General features: G+C 49.2%; 4 protein-coding genes across 4 annotated transcripts; 1 reads left to right on the top strand and 3 right to left on the bottom strand.

The window, feature by feature from the left end:
- The first annotated feature begins 1,834 nt into the window (after positions 1-1,834).
- BDW43DRAFT_148232 (uncharacterized protein) lies at positions 1,835-6,983 on the top strand. The gene is made up of 2 exons (XM_032038405.1): positions 1,835-1,992; positions 2,047-6,983. Exon 2 carries the CDS (start codon positions 2,166-2,168, stop codon positions 6,768-6,770), a length of 4,605 nt encoding a protein of 1,534 aa, XP_031897838.1. The 5' UTR covers positions 1,835-1,992; positions 2,047-2,165; the 3' UTR covers positions 6,771-6,983.
- Positions 6,984-7,538: 555 nt separating this feature from the next.
- BDW43DRAFT_148220 (putative mitochondrial carrier protein) lies at positions 7,539-9,459 on the bottom strand. Its single transcript, XM_032038404.1, has 2 exons — positions 9,138-9,459; positions 7,539-9,066 (listed from the first exon to the last, which is right to left on the bottom strand). Exons 1-2 carry the CDS (start codon positions 9,171-9,173, stop codon positions 7,642-7,644), a joined length of 1,461 nt encoding a protein of 486 aa, XP_031897837.1. The 5' UTR covers positions 9,174-9,459; the 3' UTR covers positions 7,539-7,641.
- Positions 9,234-10,870, bottom strand: BDW43DRAFT_148191 (histone H4). The gene is made up of 2 exons (XM_032038403.1): positions 10,385-10,870; positions 9,234-10,173 (listed from the first exon to the last, which is right to left on the bottom strand). Exons 1-2 carry the CDS (start codon positions 10,392-10,394, stop codon positions 9,872-9,874), a joined length of 312 nt encoding a protein of 103 aa, XP_031897836.1. The 5' UTR covers positions 10,395-10,870; the 3' UTR covers positions 9,234-9,871.
- Positions 10,871-11,992: 1,122 nt separating this feature from the next.
- On the bottom strand, positions 11,993-14,086 carry BDW43DRAFT_302086 (protein phosphatase regulator GAC1; the record flags this gene model as incomplete). Its single annotated transcript, XM_032045180.1, has 1 exon — positions 11,993-14,086. One exon carries the CDS (start codon positions 14,084-14,086, stop codon positions 11,993-11,995), a length of 2,094 nt encoding a protein of 697 aa, XP_031897835.1.
- Between the last annotated feature and the right edge of the window lie 1,881 nt (positions 14,087-15,967).

Here is a 15,967-nt window from a genome sequence, read left to right as displayed (position 1 = left end):
AGATAGTACAGATGTTAAAGCATCCTCGCTTTTACCGCCGTCCCCACAGGGGCCGGAAGTATCAGGGAGGCCTCTGCTTTTGTCTGGCGAATCCCTCACCGCAGCTGCCTGTTGCCCATCTATGCTAAGCCTGGCGGATTGAACCCATGTCCCCTCGCGTGTGCTCGTCAAAGTCATCTTCAGTCAATCAGGATGGCCTATGGCCGGTTCTTCATTTAGCGGCGGATCAAGACCCACGGCTCAGCGTCCCCACACACAAAGGACACAGCACGGGGCGATTATTACCTAGGGCCCAGTCTAGTTGACCCCGGGGTCTCAGCTTCTTTGTCTAGGAGGCCTGTTCATGAATATGAGTGGTGCTTGGGGTTGTCATAGAATGTAATCCCCTTGTCCCATCATTTTGGCCCCCTTCGGCCGTGAACGAAGGTGTTATTTTGACGGAGAATTATTGGGGTGTTGAAAGGTTCGGGGCGAACCTTTCGGCGTACCAGTATAACTCTCAGTTATGGTTAAAGCGAAAGCGAGTGATTCCATGGATCTATCCTGACACGACCGATTATAAGAATAGGCATTGTAGAGGACCATATAGAGTGGGGAAGAGTGTTTAGAAGGGCTATCTCGTTAAAGTACCAGACGGCTCACGTAGAAATAAATGTTGAACAAGGTGACAAGTGCGTTGTACATGCATCTCAGTCTCTGTTCTTCTGTTCGGCCTCGCCGGGGACGATCGCAAAGTCACTGACCACCACCTGACTTGATGACTATCAATTACTAAGAAAAGAACTGCTCCAGGAAAAATGTCCGAATGCCATCCTATCACAACCTGCATAATGACACACAGACCAAAGGAGCTTTGGACTACTGCAGTACCTCGTTACCAACAGATTTGCATGCCATCTGGGCGTCTTGCTGGATGAGGTGCTTTTCTTTTTTCTTTTTTTCCCTCTCCTCCTTTTTCGCGTAAGTGCCGATTATGCGCACGACGGACCTCTTCCGCTATCTCACGCCACTCAACCTCATCCCAGCCTGTCAACTGCCATTATCCAGAATACTCAAGCCGTGAGGTCCCATCATACTTACCAGTGAGAGCAAACACACTGGATCCGGGAGTGGACTAGCCCTTGACTTCTCCTGTCGTGCACGTTCCTTTTACGGTTGACGGCTTGATCCACTTTCTAGTTGGGGTCGTGTTTTCAGACCTTTCACGTCCTATTCTTGGCAATTCTAAAATATCCAAGGCTTAATACAATCGATAACAGAGAAACAAAGTTACCGTTCTCGCACCAATGGTCTCCCTTGTCACATCTGCCCGATGTCGATCGCACAGAGCCGTCTAGGATTTCTCGCTGCGGCCTCTATATGGACACTTGCTCTACGAATAAAAATTTGGCCTCCCCGCTGCGCCGGTCTGTCTTGATAGGGCCGAAACTAGCGTTGAACGTATCCTTGAACTTGAAAAGTCCAGATCTGTCCCACAATCTCGTACACCATGGTCTAAAATTCTTTCCAACTTCTTTCCTTCTTCCACTTTCTGCACAGCTGGATTCTGTGTGTTAATATTAAGCGTTATTTTATTATTTCCTTTTTCTTTTGTTTTTATTTTTCGACACCAGTGTCTTCTCTGACGTGGTCGTGCAGACGCAGCTCAACAGTCAATAGCTTTGCATTGCATTTTAGCCACAGTGGACTGTGGCGGAGCGCATGCGAGTTGTCCTGTCACTAAAAAAAAGAAAGAAAGGAAGAAGAAAAAAACACCGCTTTCAAGTACATGATATTACATCATCTCCCTTCGTATAGTGACCAGGGGACCGGCTTCTCTCGAAGATTACCTTCGCTCTGCTTTGTGTGCTCTTTTTGGGAGCTTATATTATCCCACCAATAGATACCCTGACACCCAATATTTTTGACTCTCATACGACGCCTTCAAATATGCTAACCCGGGGTTTTTGATTGCTGGTCAATTATTTAACCTCAATAATATGTCTTAGAAAGGTAGGATAGCGCGGTTTTTATAATGTATCTAGGCATGATGCTCACATATGCTAGCGGTTATTCTAGGAACGGTGACCACCTCGTCGGAATGATTCCATGGCCCTTTTGTCTTTCGCCCACAGTTGGATTACTAGTCTTTGGACTGGAGCTGGGGATTAGAGTCAGGTAACACCATGGCGTCGCACAGGTTCGAGGGCGGTCGAATACCACGGTTAAAGGATCCTGCCTCCCAGTCGCGAAATGTATCATTGCCGGTCACGAATGCATCGGCGAGGCTTTCCAATTCCTCCATTCTGCTGTCATCAACGCCCCGCATTGCAGCACCCACAAAGATTACCAACAGGGGGTCCTCTTTATCTAAGACCGAGTCAAGCCATTCCGCAGTACCGTCAAAGCCTTCCAGAATTCCATCTACGCGCAATGCTCGATCGTTGCTGCCTCCACGAGCAGCTACTCATCCACTACCTTCAGTAGCTCGTCACGTACCACCTGACTTAAATACTGAGAAGAGCTCGCCGTTAAGTGTAAGCGCAGCGTCGCCTTCGGATTTGCTAGGTGCTGGCCAGCAACAGCCTGTTCGTAGTCGACTACGGAATGTTCTTCGAAGAAAGGCGCCAACCATTGGGCAGCATACTGAGAACGACAAGTCAATTAATGACACCACTAAACCAGACAGGCTTAATGTCAAAGTCCCGACCAGTTCTTGCCCGGAGCAAGTCATGGGTGGAGATTCACAACTCCCCACGGGTCAACCTAAGTCAGTGAAAGAAATGCTTTCGGCATACACGCCACAGGATGCAGCGGTGAGCATATTACCGAAACAACAGGCTCACCATGGACCAAAAGAGCTTGCGAGCCTACGAACTACTCTTACTACGCAAAGTTTGCCTCCCCCTACTCCAATTTTTGCCTCCGCCAGTAGCCCGTCAACAAGATATTCTGGCTCTCCGGGCATATGGAGCAGAACATCTACACCTACCTCACTCTCCTCTTATTCACCAGGAATTGTTCAGCCAGCCAAGGTCGTTCCCCGTATCAGACTACCAAGTCCAAGCCATACCAAACTTCCCGTCTCATCACGGCAGGTACAGCAATCACCACAAGGTGAAGCTATACATCTGACAGCTAGTACGCCAACTAGTTCCGGTCCACAGCCAAGCGTAACTGCTTCTAGTAGAGGAAAAGGCGAGGAGTCTCCAGCAAAAGAATATGAAGTCAATATTATCGCTGTACCTGGTAGACTTCCGTCACGGAAACCACTCGCTACGTCCTGCCTCCCTAGAAAGACAACTGAGAGGCCCAACACAGAGTCAGGCTCCTTTCAAACAGTTCAATCACCCGAGAATACCAGAACAAATGCAGCCGGGAGGAGAGAAAGCACTTCTACGCAGATACCTGCGCGGCCGAGTAGAGAGGGAACACACCAGTTGCAATTGGATCCATCACCAGTGGTCCAAAGTAACCTGTCACCTGACACGGTAGCAGGTCACAAACGCCGTCCGTCAGTGGAAAGCACCTTCACTTTAGATAGACCTCCTCTGGGCTCCATTCGATCGGCGTCGACATCAATGGATTCACTACAGTCCAGGAGCTCCTCTCAACTACCGTCCCGCTTGTCGCCTGAGTTTTCACGGAGATCTCCGAAGGCATTGTCAAAGGAAAGGAAGATGCGGCAAACGCCGCAAAGCCCAATAAGCCCATCCAAGAGCCGAAAGTTCGGCCTGTTCTTGAAGAAACCTAAGCCTGAACTGGAAACAAAATTATCGGAAGAGAACCGGCCGGTTCGCAAGGGTCCGTCTGCTGGAACTGGCCACGAAGGGTATGGCAAATACGCACAGCGTGGCCGAAGGACAAGTATCTCTAGTAGTGGGTCTAGAACAAGGTCAACTAGTACTGTGAGGAGTGCCTCTAAGTCAGTTTCTAGTAAAGGCAGCGTGAGCAGTCGTCCAGAGCTGGGGCTTGATGACTTCCTGCTTGATCGTCTTGAGCCTGTCTTTATCAGCGGTGGTGGTATGGACGGCGCAACATTGACTCGAATACAAAGTGGACAAAGTTCTTCCGGCCTTAATGCAGGTTCTGTCTCAAGCTTGGCCCATACGGCCAATATCTCAAAGCCTGACGGGTACTCCTCCGAGTCCTTGGCTTCTTCAACGGATAGCATTAGCAAACCTGCAAAGAGCCAGCAAAGTAACACAAAACAAGCGGCACCCAGTGCTGCTCCGTCTACGCACCAGCCGAAAACTCGCAATATTGAGGGAACTAGAAAGTTAGACCCCAACATTGACGTCAATTCTGAGACACTCCAGCCCCATGCAATCCGGGCTGGACAATCTCACGCAGGCGCTGTAACTTTGAAAAATACAGCGAAGAAGCATGCTCCCACGAATAAACCATTCAAAAAAGGGCTGGGCCTGAAATGGAACCTCTTTCAGAAAAACCGCGACAACGGACACGCAGAGAATGAGAGCCTAGCCTCGCGTCCCCATCGAGTCCAAGCTACAGTATCGCCGGCAGCAGTTCGTCGGCCTATTGCACACTATGCTTTGGTTGATACTGACTCTGACACCTTGGAGGATATCATCCGCAGTGTCGAAGACTCACCCCCTGCTGAGGAAGAGAAGGCCATTCCCCATGTGGAGGTCCCTGCGGCTTTGAATATTAGAAAACCAAATCAGTCTATTTTGCTGCCTTCGCCACCAAAATTGGACGGCGAGTTCACGCCTTCTGGGAAAGTATATTTTAACAGGGATCGGTCGACCCCTAGCTCCGAAAAGCCAATGGAATGCCCAGAAGAGCAGCGCCCAACGCGCCTGGCATCCGTTGGTCGTATTCCACGTGTAGTCTCTAGAAGAGACAGACAGCACCGACCAGCTCTGCAATCCTTTTCCAGGCCGTTCAGTTTGGCCGACTCCCATTCAATAGCAGCCCCGGTGAAAAGCAAGCCATATGAATTTTCACCACCAGGCCTACCTAGACCGCAGGCCCCATTACAAGCATATCATGGCGATTTCCCAAGTTTTGCCTTCGATCTTACTCAGCCATTCGGTAACCCTATGGGCCGAAGCGTCTTGGACTTCATTGCTGGTCCTTACTCTTCCGATCAATTTCTGAAGTTCTCCCCTAGAAAGGATTCAACGGCAACTATGTCAACATCAAGTGGCTCGGAGAGCCTCGCAGCAGTTACAGCTGTTATTCCAGAGCCTGAGTCTGCTCTAAATGAAGATGAGGTATGGGGAGAGTATGACGATCTCATTGACCATGTCCTCTCTCCTGATCCTGCGAGGTCTCTGTGCCCAGGTGATTCCGAAGCTGATGAAAAGTTTGAAATGGCCGCCATAGCTAGTAGAGCTCTTCAGGCTGAACTTAACGGTATCTCCGATCGACAGGCCCTTCCTACCACTACCGAGAATCCTTCCGTGGCACTTACTCCGGCTTCCCCTACCCCGAGCAACGGGTCAATCCATTTGAGGCGATCCAAGATTATCGAAACTCTACATTCCTCACTCGTGCCTTCTAGCCAGCCCTCGTTTAGTGACATAATCGCTTATTATCGCGATGATAGTAGCATAGGTAATAACGATGAGGAGAACGAAAACAACTTGTCAGCTTTAGCACCGTCTCCCGAGCGGCAGTCAAGCTTCCTCACCTCACCTTCTTTAAATCCTTCACCAAGCTTTGAAACCTGTCGGCAGCGGAACGCGGTCTTGTTTGATATCGCTGAGCGGGATCGGGAAGGGCCAACTGCGCAGACTAACATTAGATCTGGGTCCCTTATGACGAGTCGATGGCTGTCCTTCGGGAGGGTTTTATTTAGCCCTGCTCACAATCACATCAAAAATGGTGAAGAGGAGCGGATCCTAGTAATTGATGGACTAGGAAACGATGACTGGTCGTTCTACTGCGCTTTGACGTACCCTAATGCGGAGGTGTACAACCTGAATGACGGACCGGCTCCAACGGCATCCACACACCCGGATGCCTGGCAGCCGCCATCCAACCATCATACTATCTACCATGCCAGCCTTGAGGGTCGGTTCCCATTTCCCAAGCGATATTTCACGGTTACTGTCTTACGGTTCCCTTCAGCTTGTTCTGAACCTGCCCAGGACAATATTATCTCGGAGTGTAAGCGTGTGTTGCGGCCCGGCGGTTATATGGAGATGAGTTTGCTTGATCTCGACATGGTGAATATGGGGATCCGCACTCGAAAGGCCGTTAGAAGCCTAAAGGAGAGAACATACTTATCGGATCCCAGTATTAGCCTCAAGCCTACAAGCGATAGCATACAACGGATGCTGGGGCGGCACGGGTTTGACAACCTACGCCGGTGTATGGTACGGATTCCGGTCGCGGGGATGATTGTGAGATCGTCAGCTTCGTCCTCATCCACATCATCTTCCAACCCGTCAACGTTACTGGCAACAGCCACTTCATCAGCGGCGTTATCGGCTCAATCCAGCTCATCAATAGGGGCTCATTTAAAGGCCCATAGCAAGTCTTCCTCCAATGATACCGACCTATCTCTAGGCGATTTGCTATCTGACCCATCACCTTCCCCTTCCAACGACGAATCCATCCGAAAGATCGTCGCCCGCGTTGGCCGGTGGTGGTACACGAGATGCTATGAGATACCTGTTCTGGCAAATGGCGATGCCGGCCTTAGCATCTGGGCAGATAAAAAGGTACTTCGCGAGTGCCAGAAGCGAGGCACCGGCTTTCGTTTGTTGATTGCATACACGCAGAAGCCGAGCGAGAAACGGAGGACAGCGAGTGTTTAGATTCACATACGGCAGTGCTTCTCACGAAATACCATGATAACGACGACGGATGACGATTTATGATATATTACTCACTAATGCTCTACGAACCGACATGACGTGTGATCCACGATTATACCGATAATATACTATGCTACAGACCGGCAACGGTTAGGGGAAGACAAAACAGATTGTTATCATGCCTTAGCCTTTTGTTTTGCATTTTTGGTTTTTATTGCTTTGCAGATGGTACACGATATCCTCGAATTTTGCATGTGTGGTATCATTTCTTGAGTATTGTTATGTTTGCATTTTGGAGGTTGTCTGAACATTAATATGCCTGATTTGTTGTTCAACACCTTGACGTCTCGTCTTTCGTATAGTTCTTCTTCTGAGATTTGAGGGCTTTCGCTCTTGTTTGGCGCCTCCCTTACTGTGCCTGGAGCATGGGACAAGCATGGGAGTATGTGTGCCGAGTTTTCCGTGAACGCTCGCTTCAAGTCCTCAATCTAGTATTAAATAATAATTTTACCGCTGTACAGAGCCCTGATCTATCTTTCATAGTAAACGAGTTTACATGGCACGACATCCTTTGCCGTAACACACTCGCGACTTTTAAAGCTAAACGTCTCACACGTCTTAGTTGCAGAGCATCGAAGCAATATTGTATAAGAAGTTGTTGTTGACTAGATTATACGACTAGACCACTCCAAAATCCCCCGATACGTGAAGTTTCCGTGAAATTTTAAGTTGACAGAACTAGCAATTCCGGCTATTGCTAGTACATATGAGGAACAACATAATGTCATGAACATGATACGACGTCTACAATCTCGCTTAACTTCGACATATACGAAAACATAGTAAGGTACGTACAGTATTGCATTGCACATTACTCCTTTCCATATTTCTCCTTCTCCCAGAACCAATGATACAAGCTTCTCCACTCCGTCGCCTCATCCTCTACATAGTCTCCTACTAAGTCTGCCGTCTCGTTTCCTTCTGGCAGGTCCATTGCCGGTGGAATACGGCCGCTAGAGGCCATTTCGATGGCTACATTTCCGGGATTATGATCGAGGATAGTAGCGTCGGTATCATTGACTTTTTCAGCGAGGTCCCGGGCCCCTTCACGGGCGGCCTCAGCCCATTCCTCGGCTTGCTGACGGGCTCGTTCAACTAGTTCGTCTGGGGTTGGGTATCGTCTGAGAGTAATGAGGAGAAGGTAGTAGCTCTGCACGATAATGGAGTATACTGCGTCTTTGGCTAGCATGGTGAATCCGTGAGAGAAGAAGCCCTTGAGAACTTCGGCCGGTAGACCCGCGTACAGAGCTGTGATACCTTCCGTGCGGGCTATGCTGATCACATTGGAGATGATGGGCGGTACTAACGACAGTCCCTCATCAGGGTCCTCTTTCTCCCCGTTATTCCCTTTTTTCGTTGATGGGGAGGAGCCCGAGCCAGTAACTTGCGCTCGCGTTTTAGCCATCGAGAACGGATACGTAACCGACGATGCAGCCGACTTGCTGACAGCAGCTAATAGGAACGTAGCGGCTGCTGAGGGTTTCGCACGCTTCTCCCGTGGGAAAAATGTATATTTCAAGAACTCGTTAAGGAAGAATGTGATAGATGGGTTCAGCGTAAGAATGAGCGAGGCCGAATACCCCGACCAGAACCCCTTGATCCCCTTCTCGGCTCGTATCCGTGCAGCTATATTTCTAGTGCTTACTGACGACTTCGAGGTCTGCTTCCTCGCCACGATATTCGCCAACGGCGTGGTGAACAGCTTCGCGAACGCGCCCGCTAAAACGCCGACAGCTAGTTCGTCCAGTATAGGGAGGACAACGTGCTTGCCGCCTTTCCGGGCGGCGCCATACCGGGCATTAATCCGCCGCTGTCGGAAGAATCCGTACGCTAGGAAGAACAGGAATGAGTCGGCGACTGTTTTGGCCGTGTCTTGTGCAAGGCCGGTGTAGAAACTTCCGAGTCCTTCTCGGGCGTAGATCTTGCGCGCTGCGTCGAGAATGTCTTTGTATTCTTCTTCGTCTTCTTCGGTATCATTCTCTGCGTCTTTGTCTTCTTTCTTGTCTTGTTCGCCTTCACCGTTTGTCTTCGGCTTCTTGGGTTTGTGTTGGCTCTGTGTCTGTAGTCTGGCGATAATGAGACTCAGAGGGTAAGTGGCGACGTTGGATATCGCTGCTCCAACGGCACCGGCTACGGCATTGCCCAGGGCAGGAAGGGCGGGACCACGGAGGGCGGCGGTTTTCCAGTCTTTATTTGGTTGGGGTTCCTCGTATCGCTGGTAGAGGGAGTACGTATCCTGCGAACCGACCAGTGTTTAGAAAGAGGGATGGCATAGGACATTACCAATAAGAATGAGTGTCGACATACCAGCTCAGGGTTGTAAGAGACCTCGTACTCGGGCATTTTGTATCACAAAGATTGCTTTGTCGACACAATGCCGGGGACGGATCATTCAATGTGGAGAACTTATGCGGAGTACATCTAAGCGTTGATGAGGATAATACTCATGTCCTGGGCTGTGGGATCGCAATCAAGGTAAAGGTGGTCGGGAGAGGGTTGATAACGAACAGAGATGGGATAGAAAAGGATCGAAGCGTTATCATGCAATGATTAGTCTGAAGGAGTGTTTTGGCCGAGGTTCAAAAAGTTCCAACAGCTTGGGATTGGGAATAACGTCATGCTCACGTGTGGTCCGTGCACGAGACGGTCGCGGCATGTGATCTTAAAACATCATCAACTCTACCCTCTGCACCGTGTCTATGCTTCTCTACCACTCCCAAGTAAAACAATTAGGTAATTGGACTGTGATTGCAATGAATCTACAGACGATCAACTGATTGCTGCCTCCAGGCGAAACTATCCTAAAACCCAGTAAAAAGACCATCCATCTGAATAACAAAACCCGACCATCCAAAACCCCGAACCCATTGGTAATCATGAAGTAGACCCCGTTAAAAAAAATAGAATTGAAAAACATGTATCACTCCGTGAAGCGCTCAGCACCTCCGTCCATTCGAGCCAGCGAGGATCGGCCGTGTGACGACAACCGCCGGTACACTCCGGACGAGGGACAAAACAGAAAGGCACCGAAGGCGAGGCATTTAGCCACCGAAACCGTAGAGGGTACGGCCCTGGCGCTTAAGAGCGTAGACCACGTCCAGCGAGGTGACCGTCTTGCGCTTGGCGTGCTCAGTATAAGTGACGGCGTCACGGATGACGGATTCCAGGAAGGACTTGAGAACACCCCGGGTCTCCTCGTAGATCATGGCAGAGATACGCTTGACACCACCACGACGAGCGAGACGACGGATGGCGGGCTTGGTGATACCTTGGATGTTATCACGCAAGATCTTGCGGTGACGCTTGGCGCCACCCTTTCCGAGACCCTTGCCACCTTTGCCGCCTAGATGATAGGAATGTCAGTTACAGTTGGACGATTATCTATTATCGTCGATCGGGTGGATGTTGAATGCAAGGGTCAATTGAATGAGTGCCTGAGGCTGAGAAGGTGACATCACGTGCCGCCCAGGGGGGCATCAAGTTTCCGACGCCGACGCCGACACTTAAAACTTGCGCTTCATGGGGTGCAGAGAGTACGACGGGACAATACTTACGTCCAGACATATTGTTTGAAGACTTAGGAGATTATAGAGTGATGAAAATTGATGAAATAGGGTGGGTTGTGGGATGATAAGACGCGACGCGTTGCGGGCCAGTTGTTGAAATTAGAGGTTGCGAGAAGGAAAAGGGAAATAAGGAACGTCAAGAACAGCGTGGTCGGGAGAGGGGCTCTAGTTTATATAGGTTTTCCAGGCGGGCGGCAAGGGAAAGGGTGATTTCGCCTGAAAGTTGCCCACACGGTGAATGACTAAGCCTAGGGGGATGTCCTGGATCAGTCAAAACCAATGCAGCGCGTTGATTGGCGGGTGGCGGGCGTGAAAAAGGGCGTTATGAACGACCGCTTTCAAGCCCGTGTTTTTGGGCGATGCTTCGTTTGGCGCATTCTGCGGGAAACACGCGGGCCAGCAGGGCGGGTATTGATCACGTGATATAGGGGCTTGGCATCGGATATCGCAACCTTTCACGAACTATATCTCTATGTACTAGTGCGATCGATCCTTTTTGTTCATTTACTGATTTTCAATAGTGAGAATGGAAAATAATAACAGCCTGACAACATATGCACTTGCATCCTTCGCGTGTGGTCTGCCACGGCCGAGAGATAAGTCAAGTGTGCCATTCTTTTTACTCGCCTACATACTCGAGTGAGAACGCGCCACGGCTAGCAATGCATGATGTATACAGGACATAAAACTTCAATTCGAGGATGTTTTATTCATGTCTCTAGTATCAGGCAGAGTCAGAGAGACTCCAAAATACTATTCCTCATAGTCTAAAATTCGTTTCCCGAGTCAAACCATTCTTTGACTTTGATTGCAACCATGTATTATCTCGGTCAACCATCCACCCGCCCCCCATGTCGTACCGAAAACTCCCGTGAAAGAAGAAAAAGCCCAGAACGGAATAAATCAAATCAAACAATGTAATGAGACAAGTACGAATTCCCAGCTAGAGCGGAGGAGAAAGAAAAGGAAAAGATAGAAAAACGGAGAAACGCACGCGGGAACTCCGCACAACGCTCAAGTTGGAGAAATGATAATGAACAACACGACAAATGCGACGGCGTCTTTTACCGACTGTCGAAATTTCCGTTCGCAAGTCCCGCCACAGAAAACGCTATCAAAGCATGCTGCCGACCAACAAATAGATTACTAGAAAAACGTAACTTCATGATCATGACGAGTAAAAAACACGGTGAACGTATAAGGATCAAGGTACTAACTCCATGTGAGCATGACTTTTATGCCCCTCTCAAAAGACGCAAGGAAGCGCCAGAAGTAAGGGACCCGCGGTTTATTACACATCGCAAAGGCTATACTTCAAGCGTCCACATCAGGAGCAAGAAAAGAACAGAACAGAGGTATCACTAAAGTCACAGATCAGCGCCCATGGCACTGGGACGGAAAGCAGTCCGTCCCACACTACACGGTGCGTCGTAAGAATAGATAACGGAAAATAAGATCATTCAATCTCGTGCCGGCTCCACGAAGAAGGCAGTATGCTGCATGTTGCTTAATAGTAGATGTCATGTTATATGACGAAGTCTGCAACTGGTGGGGAGTGAGAGACTAGGAAAATGCGTCATTGGGGTATAGCTTCGTTCATCCTTGGATAACTGCCGGCCGCTGCGTTTCCTTGAGAAAACTGTTTTGCATTGGCTCGATGTATGAATATCCGAGTGGAGTAGGTGAAGAGTTTCGGGAGCCAACTCCGGTAGTTGGATCCATTTTAGGTGATAGTGCTGGTGAGGATTGAGAGGAGGAGCTAGACGTGCTATGGGGGGGAGATCTATCCAAGACTGGCCTGTGGGGATTACTGCTGGAATCGCTCGAGGAACCGAAGAAACAATATCGGTCAACAAGCTCCTTATACACAGAAGACTCCCGGTGTGGTTTGCTTGATATCAGAGAAGATGGCTTGGAGTGTTCAGGCTGATTATTATGCGGCGAGTGAGTATTGCCGAGAGGTCGGTCAACAATCGTACCTCTTCCCTTTACAGGATAGTACCTCCCACTGCCTGGTGAAGAGACTTCAGACTTCGCCCGAGCGGTTAGCGTCGTCCGGTCGTGAGCCGACTTGGAGCGTCTTGCTGCATTCAAGGATGCTTCGAAGTCATAGCGACTACCAAATACTTGGGAAGATTGTTTGTCCCGGCGGACGGGAGACACCGCATCATCATCATCATGTGTTCCATCTCCATATAAGGGCTGGTCCTTGGCACCTTCCGAACCAAAGGACAGACGATCGTTCATACCCGGAATGCCATCGAATGACAGCGACTTGTCATGGTTTTTCGCGCTGGGGCCAGCGAAGGTCTTGCTTCTGGGAAGGGACACGCGAGGTGCTGGCGTCGGCTTGGGAGGGAGACTATGTGATTCGGATCTTGTTTTAGGCACCTTGACAAACATGACCTGATAATTCCTAGCCTGGTTGTTATCCCAGTATTCCTGTCCGCTGACGTAGTAACGAATGCAGAGAAACATGGTCTTCTTTTCTAGATTTGCCTGCTCGTCCAGCTTAATGCTGAAGCAAAAACGGTCATGCCCATCATGAATCTGCTTTCGGCGAACATCGTCACTGTACTCGGCAATAACCTCCGATATCGTCTTCCAATGGTCGAACGTGAAACGAGCGGCGACATGCTTATAGAAGGCTAGGTTAGCGACCGCCACCACACCAACCAAGGTGCTCTTGTCCGGTGACAGGAACAACCGTTCCAGGCGAACTCGTTGGTGGGCTCGAGTCGAGCCATCCCTCGGGAAGTTCGGAAGTCGAATATCCCATTCGAAGGAAGGACCATCCGACTGATCTTTGTTGAACGGAAAGCCCCCCTCCGCCTCGTAGTCATCTACTGGTGATCCCCCGGCACTCACGGCTTGAGGCTTATCCAACTGTAGGAAGTGACGTATGTGTTCTAACTGGGAGTCAAAGTGGACGGCTTTGGAATAGGTCGGGGTACCAGGCATGCTCGAGGGGCGCCGTCGAGCAGAAGGCGGGCGAAGAGCCGGTCTCACCAGTTCCCCCGACTTTTTGCGTACCATCGGTTGCTTCGGCCGTGGTTCGTCATCCCGATCGCTCTCATCCGGGGAGCTCGTCACTGCCTCCTCTTGCTTTAGACTGATGGAATGTTCCGTGATTGATCGCGAATGAGATATCTTGCGAGCTTCCCTCGAGAGAGGGGGGTGGGGATGCTTTTGTGCATGATGAGTTACCAGCTTTACGCCCGACGATGGCATCATTTCCGAAATCTCGCGCTCCGGAGAAGAAACCCTCCTCTGCTCAATGGACCTCACAGCCGCCTCCAGCTCTTGAAGGCGCAGACTCTCCCCTTGTCTGTATGCAGATTCATCGTCACTAGAGTTTTGGGCAGACTCTGGGGGTGAGATCATTGCCCCAGGGGGGATGGGTGCGTCACTTCGGGGAGGTGGCGATTGCCGGATGGTAGCATGAGAATCTACCGCCTGCTTATGCATGCGCGCATTCTCCGGGGCTGGAAAGACGAAGGACTTCCCCGTTGAGGGGCTCCTTCGATGTTTGCGTACATAAGCGGTCGAAGAATAAGACCGAGAGAGGCGAGGGCGTCCCACCTGCGGGTCAACCAAAGTAGGCGACGTGGGGCAGGACTGGGACTCTGGTTCAAAGTGTTCAATATGCTGCGCAAAAGGCGACGACTTCAGCGGCGCAGTGTATGGCATCCGGCCGGACTTGTGCAATCAAACACAAGAATATCTTAATTGGGCAGCAGGAGAAGTTTGACTGGTTTGTAGAAGAGGTTGTGGAGATTGATTAAGAGACGAGAATCTTGTACAAGCTGTCCCCGTCAATACGATCTTTTTATTTCGTCAATTAGCACGGTGCACTGTGGATGGAGAGTTAAGGCTGGCTGAACCATGAGGTTGAAGTAGAGCAACTATTGTGGCGACAAGATTTACAAATGACAGCGTTGTACAGATACAGTGAATCGAGATCAAAGCAGGATGGTAGAAGATGTTGTGTGCTCAAGAGGTCGACACACGACCCGGCGTGGGAAAAGTGAAAGGAATGGGTGAATAAGAGATTTCCAAGAAGGAGCGTTGGACGTCAGTCCTGTACTCGGGAAACGGAGGCAAAGACCGACGTATCACCGCTCCCACCCAACCCCGGTTGTGATACAAAAGGGACTGGTAAAGGACAAGATTCGAGAAAATCACCGGCGTGACAATCGCAGTGGCATGATAAGAAAAAGGGTGCCATAGAAGGACATTGAATCACGGTGTGCTGAACAGCTGCACGTACCTTGAAAGCTCGACATCTAGTGAGATGAAACAAAGAAAAAAGAAAATGTAAGAGGATCCCGGTGGAAGCAATCGCGTTTCACCGTTTCAAGTGAAGGAGCAAAAGGAATAAAAAGGAAGAATTAGTAAGGCTCAGCCTCGACGTTGAAAGAGAAAGAGAAGATGATCAATCATGGAGGGGGAAGGACATATATGAAATATGTGGAGATGGTGGTGGGACGAGAGGGATTGGAGGGGGGGGGGACCGGAGACGGAGCCGCAGTACACAATATATCAAGGCGATGAGATGATCATTGATAAGAAACCTGAAGGGCGGAGATTTTTGGCTGTTACTTGTTCCTAATAGTTAACAGTCAAGAGGGGCGAAAAAAAAGGAAAGATTTATTCTTATTCCCTTTTCATTTAATCTTTCATGGTCTATTTTATTTCTTTCTTTTGTCTACCCCTTGATGGCAAAAAAAAAAAAAAAAAGATTTACAGACGGTTTCTCAGGCAATGCGTATTTCCTTTTTTTTTTTTTTTTTTTTTTTTTTTTTTTTTTTTTTTTTTTTTTTTTTTTTTTTTTTTTTTTTTTTTTTTTTTTTTTTTACTACTACTCAACAATAACCGTTATGATAAGTTCAGTTCGTAGCCTATGGCTAGAAGTTTTGCCGCCGTACCCGGAAACCGACCAAAACCAATAATCGGAAGAAGGTGGTATTAGCGGTAATACACCCCAACTTAAAATAGGCGATCGAACGGTCTGGGACAGTGGGACGATCCCCCCAACAGACCAGTCAGTGCGTTCCGTCCCAGTGGATCAAAAGAATATAGCTCGAGGTAGTACGGTACCCTGGATATCAATGGAGGGTCTCGGGCGGGAATGGATGGTCAGGTTATTCTAGTATTTGTTCCAGATTCTAACGACGTCTGATTTGCCCCCACAATCTCCCCTCGGCCAGACCACCGTTTGATATTCCTTAAGTAACAGTTTCAATATGTGGCTTGCTCTGTGGCAAATCTAAAAGGGGATCTAATCGGGAAGTATATATACCTATATGTATGTATTATGATATGATATATGAAAAGATAGCGCTCCCGCATAAAAACAATTCCCCCCTCCCCGATATCGCATTGTTGCTTTGCCAGTGGCATTTTCGAAATGATAATACCAAACAACCCTTGCCGACCGGTGTAGTATGTACCGTTATGTATGTCTGTCTATCAGTCTATCAGTCTGTGCATGTGGTTGTCAATGGGAAAGGGCAGGTGATCTTCAAGGCTGCATCTCCGGAATGGAAGGTACTCTCTTAATGGTCCAAT

Source organism: Aspergillus alliaceus, assembly GCF_009176365.1.
Source record: "Aspergillus alliaceus strain CBS 536.65 unplaced genomic scaffold BDW43scaffold_38, whole genome shotgun sequence".
In the NCBI taxonomy this organism is placed as follows: domain Eukaryota; kingdom Fungi; phylum Ascomycota; class Eurotiomycetes; order Eurotiales; family Aspergillaceae; genus Aspergillus; species Aspergillus alliaceus.
Note: the sequence above shows the minus strand (reverse complement) of the source record. Positions and strands in the feature narration are given on the sequence as shown.